Consider the following 5,595-nt stretch of genomic DNA (forward strand, 5'->3'; position numbering starts at 1 on the left):
ACCAGACCAGAACTCTCCTCCATCAGGCGCAGGAGCTGGAGGCCTCTCTCTCAGGTGCATCTTTAATGCCAGGAAAGGCCAGGGAAGAAGGGATGACCCCCTGGGCTCCCTTGCAGTGCTGACCAGACCTAAAGACCAGATTGAAGGTCATGGAGAAACTCTCGGTCTTCATGAAGAGCTGACAATGACTTAGTGGCACAAAATCAATCTGCTCTCTTTTAGGAAGGTAAAAATATGCAAATCCTCCAAGTAATTATGCTTAATTCCATTGTCTTCTATAAACTGGGTATCTGCATATAACACAGGATGCAGCTGTCTCAATTCTTATAAAACATTCCTTGATCTGTTTTACATCACATGTATATCACCACAATCTTCCTGGCCTGGGATTTGTTAATTTTTAATACAAGCCCTGCCTTAAAGGGGTGGGGCTTTTTTCTGCCCCCCCCCAACACACTTTGCTTCAGGGACTCCCTGCATCGTCCAGAGCCCTCCCCCCAGAAAGGACCCACTTTTCCCCCAAGGTGGAATGGCATTGGCCATACGGGGCTTGGCAGGGGCAGAGACGCCTGGGCTCCCGATGGAGAGGGCGACACGGCAGCCAGTCCTTTCTAGACCTTTATTGCCTTTAATGGGGGCGCACAATAGGGGGAAGGGGGGTCACCAGATGAAGAGGGGCTTCCCATCCTCCTGTGAGAGCTTGTGGAGGCAGCTCAGCAGCAGCAGGCAATCCTCCAGCATTTCGGCGGGGACCATGCTCTTCACCACCTCCTCCAAGTGCTGGACGTCGCTGTAGGCGGCTGCCTCGGGACTGGAGGCTTCTGGCCGCCCACGAAGGATGCCGAAGGTGTTCACCGTGCGCTCCGTCAGGCTAGGGTGGAGCTGGGGGTCATAGCCCAGGGGCTTCAGGATGTCCATGACGCTGTTGTAGCGCTCCATGGCGGCCTCAGACTCCTCCAGACTCAGCTGCAGGAAGGGGTCCTTTTCCCTCTGGGAAGAAAAGGGGAACGTGAGAAGGGCAGGGGGGCAAGATGCCCATCCTGGGGTGCCTGAGCTTCACTTGGGGCCTCCAAGGGAAGAGCCCGGGAACCAGGATGGGTGAGAGCCACGGCTGCCCCCCTTCAGAGGGAGTCCAGCAAAGCAGCCTCTGTGGGTCGGTTAAGGGCGTGGCGGAGTCCAGCCATGGGGGGGGGACTACCTGACCTACCCTGCCCCCTCCTGACTACAGGAGAAGCTGGGAGGATGCTTTTGCCACGTAAAGCCCCAAAGGTCACTCTAGGGGGAGCCGCGGGGAGCGGGGTTGTCTTGCAGCTGCCCAGACTGAGGGGCCTCAGCTGGAAGCCAACAGACCCTGTCACACCCGGCAGGACAAAGAGCACCTCCTCCTGCCACAAGGTACCTCCCCCCCCCCCCGGACAGGCCGCAAGGGGAGATCGCTTCACCTGTGAGATTTTCTCAGGGATGTTGCTAACGGTGAAGCCATAGAGGCGGACTCGGTCGGGGAAGATGCTGGCGAGGATGCGGCGGTCCAGCTGGAAGGCGACCTCGCCCACAATGCGCTCCTGCTTATTGGCTTCTGCAAGAGACCGCCAATCAGCAGCGGCACTTGCGGCCCCGTCCCAGGCAGCCCCGCCCCAGCAGGTGGCTAAAGCTAGGCCGGAGGGGGAAGAGGCGGAGACCCAGCGGTCAGCAACGCCTGAGGGGGCGCAGGGCCCCTCCTGCTCCAAAGCAGGGCGGGAGTCCCCGATGCAGCCGGGAGGGAGGCGGTCTCCGGATGACTTGGTGGGGTCGCTCGCCCTGGCCGGGAGGAAGGCACCGCGGGCGGGCGGACGGGCGGGGGCTGGCTTGAGCCAGCGCCACGGATGAGGACGCGGCGAGGTCGCCGCCCGGGGTCCGAACACGAGACGGCCGAGCCAATAGGTCAGAGCAGCTGGGCGGGAAGGACCCTGCGGGAAATGGAGCTCGGGCGCCCCTCTTCGCCTTGCCGCCTTTTAACTCCACCTGAAATTTCAGGGAGTAAGCGGGAAGCATTTGACGCCGGCTCTCGGTTCGTTGGCTGGCCCTAAGTGCTCAGCCTGGACGGAGCCGCGGGACTGCGCGCATCGCGGGGGCCTTTGGCGTCCCTCTCCCACGGGCTGGGCAGGGTCTCTGGGCAAAGGATCCCGCGCGGCAACCTCCCCTCGCCGCCTTGCTCACCTTCCTCGGTGGTGCCGGTGGCGCCGGCGGTGCTGCTGCTGCTGTCGGCGGCGCCCTGGCGCTGGACTGAGCCGCTGCTCTCCTTCGCCCGCGGGGGCTGCGGGGCTTCCTCTGGAGCCGGGGACTCGCTTTTTCCGACCTCAGGCGGCGGGGCCGGGCCGGGAGGGGGCGCGGGGGGCTGCGGCGGGGCTGCGGGGGGCTGGCTGCCCTGCGGCGGGGCCGGAAAGGCGTTCTGGACCGGAGAGGCGAAGAAGAGGCCCCCGCCCGCCGCCACCGTCTCCGCGCCGCCCGCCCCCATCCAAAAGGCGAGCGGCGGCGGCTGGGCGGGCGCGGGGCCTCCGGGGCCGAAGCCGAAAGCGTGGTAGGCGGCGGGGCTGCCGCGGGCGCAAGGATCCGGCGCTGCCGGGAAGCGCTGGGGGCCGGGCTGGGGCCAGCAGGGCAGGAAAGGCGGGGGGGCGCCGCAGGAGAAGGCCGGGGCCGAAGGCGGCCGGTGCGGGTGCCACGGGAAGGCGCACTCGTGGCAATAGCCCGGGGAGCCGGCGGGCTGGAGGGAGACGGGAGGAGCAGCGAACTTCGGGCTGGAAGCGCCGCTGGCTGCAAAGAACAGAGAGAGCGTCTGCTGAGCGAGCGCCGGGCGGGGAGGGGGTTCCCGCTGGCTCCCCGGAGGCCTCGGGATCTTTTGCTTTCGGGGAAGGGGTGGCGGCCTCCCCTGCCGCCTTGTGCCCCCTCCCTCCCCCGGCTTGTTCCGCTGGGCGCCCACCTGCCGCCCTGGAAGCAGCCTCGGCTCCCTTCTGCAGAGCCTCCCGCCCGCCCCCTTTCGGCTCACAGCATGCCCGGGTGGCGCTTCCTCTGATGCCCTCGGTCAGAACATGATTTACTTCATTAAACGGAGGGATGTACCCCCCCCCATGCACCCTCCCGAAGGAGCTCTATGCAGAGGGGGCAGGTGGGTGTTGGGACCCCCCCTTTCCTGCTCCCTCCATCCCTGGGCATCCGGCCCCTAAAAGGCCTGAAGCTGCTGGCAGGGCTTCTGCCTCCTTCCCAAAACCTTCAGACTCTCGGGGGAAAGTCCGCTTTCCAAGCCCTGGCATCTGTTCTGTGACTGGCACCCCGGCTCTAGAGCAGGGCACAGTAGCGATGGCTGGAGCCCTCCTGGGCACAGCATCCTTCCAAAGAGTGGCCACAGTGAGTCCCCTCACGCCCACGGCCTGGAGGGCAGGGTGTGAGTGCCCACAAGAGGCTGGTCAAGCGGGAGGCAGCCAGTGAGGCTCCCGGAGCAAGCGCAGCATGCCGGGAGTCCGTCTTTGGGCAGAAAATCAGCCGTGGCTGTGGGAATGAGGCCCAGAGAAAGCGGGTATCAGTGGCACAGTGTGCACACCTACAGGGTGTGCTACCCATCTTGGAAATGCTCCTCGCCCTTCCTTGGCCTGGGTGCTCAGAGGCACCACCGTTTGCAGCCAAAGTCTTGCTCCGACTGACAACTCCACCTGTAGATGCCCACACAATTTCCCTCCGGCCTCTGATTCCCCCTCCCCTCCGTTTCCCTTGCAGTTTAAAGCCCCAGGCACCGAAACTCTCACCCTTCAAATGTTGCCCTTCTCCAAATTCTGATAAATGAAAACTGATGGGAAAATGTTCAAGGGCTGGGAGGGGCGCGTGGTGGGAGCAGAGGAGTGGCAGGGGCCTCTTTGTGTGTGGGGGGGGGGGTCTTGCCTGCCTTGAAAGGGCTGGGGGAGTTGGCCCCCTCCACCTGAGATCCCCCTTGGGCCCCACTCCTTTAGGGAAGGGAAACCTCTCCTGTTTAGGGAAGGCTCTCAGTGGGGGAGGATTTTCTGGATCCTTTTCCATCCGGATGATATTCTGGCTTCCATGGAGCATCCCCGGAACTCCGGGGCTTCCGTGAGCCTGATCTTCGGAGGCGCAGAGCCTTCCAAGGCCTGCCTGGACCCTCCACCTCCAGCAAGGGCTCCTCCGCTGGGTGTTTCTCAAAGGCTTCTGCCTTTACTGTTCATGGTGGGCACTAAAATGCAGAAGCCATTGGCCTCCCTGGCAGCTTCATTGCCATTTCTAAGGCTGACGGCGCCTGTTGCCCTTAATCTGGCCTCCTTTATATTTAATCTCCTTTTTTCCCTCTGCTCCTTGACTTTGATGGTTAGAGATTGCCAATCTTTTGCATTTTTCACTGTCTGGGCCGTGTCATCAGCAGCACAGCATATTGGTCTTCCTCCAATTTTAAAATATCTTCTTCCAACCCAGCTTCCCTTAATAGACTTAGTATATAGGCTGAAAAAATAAGGGCAGCCTGTCCAGCCTTGTTACACTCTTTTGCCAACCTGGATCCAGTCTGTTTTTCATATTCTGTCCGAACTGTGGGTTGTTGACCTGTAGGTAGGTTTTTCATGAGAACAACGAGAGGGTCTGCTCTTCCGAGGCCTCTGTTGGGTGCTGAGGGCTTCTGTGCATGCCTTCCACCTTCCTTGGATCTCCTCCCAGCCGCTGACTAGCAAGCTCCCTCGGTCTCCTTTAACTGCCAGCTTGCAGTCGGAAACCCCTTCTGAGTTCAGTGGATCCTTTGAAAGACTTTCCTCCTTTGTCCGTGTCTGTTGCTGTCCTGGGTGTCTCTACGGGAGTCGTAACCCTGTTTTTTTTGTCTCTTCTCGTAGCTCTCTGAAACTCTGTGAAGCTCCTTCTGGACAGAGTTTGCCAGAGTTTCCTCGCTTTGCCTTCTGTTCTTTCCCCTTCTTGGCAATTTCCATGGTTTCTCCCGACATCCACTTTGCTTTCCTCTGTTTCTCCACCTTTGCCCGTCTGTTATCACATTCCTCCTTAACCGTTTTCTCTGAGTTCATTCCACAGGTCCTCTGCTTCTCTGCCGAAGAGTTCCAGGACTTCACAGACATTAACAGAATAACAGAATTGGGAGGGGCCTTGGAGGTCTTCTAATCCAACCCCCTGCTTAAGTGGGAGACCTTAAACCAGGGGTGTCAAACCAGTGGCCCACGGGCAGGCCACACCCACCCCAGCTCCATGAAGGGGGAAAACGTCACGATACATCATGTGACGGCAATGTGACACCGCGAATTTGACACCCGTGACTTTTACCATTGGGAACAAATGGCCATCTAAACTCATCTTGAAAATCTGCAGGGATGGAGAGCTTGCAACTTCTGCAGGAAGCCGTTCCACTGGATTTTTGTCTTTTTGTTTCAGTGGTGTTCTTATTGCATTTTTTGTTTGTTTATTGGTTTCACTGTTATTGTGAGTTGCCCAGAGCAGCTTACTCTGGAGCTTGCTGGCTGCCACAGGTCTAAGCTGCCACCCATGATAAAATCCCCATATGCAAAATGCCATAAATCCATAGAAGAGATCCAGTTTCTAATCTTCGCTAATATTTGTATA

The 5,595-nt window shown here is 59.8% G+C and overlaps 1 protein-coding gene across 1 annotated transcript; it reads right to left on the reverse strand.

Annotated features, from left to right (window-relative positions):
• Window positions 1–492: 492 nt before the first annotated feature.
• On the reverse strand, window positions 493–5,096 carry SPATC1 (spermatogenesis and centriole associated 1; the record flags this gene model as incomplete). The annotated part of the gene is made up of 5 exons (XM_081953256.1): window positions 493–990; window positions 1,443–1,576; window positions 2,197–2,790; window positions 3,396–3,522; window positions 4,920–5,096. 5 exons carry the CDS (start codon window positions 5,094–5,096, stop codon window positions 661–663), a joined length of 1,362 nt encoding a protein of 453 aa, XP_081809382.1. The 3' UTR covers window positions 493–660.
• Between the last annotated feature and the right edge of the window lie 499 nt (window positions 5,097–5,595).

The sequence above is a fragment of the Natrix helvetica genome, assembly GCF_964273705.1.
Source record: "Natrix helvetica genome assembly, chromosome: 4".
Taxonomy (NCBI): Eukaryota; Metazoa; Chordata; class Lepidosauria; order Squamata; family Natricidae; genus Natrix; species Natrix helvetica.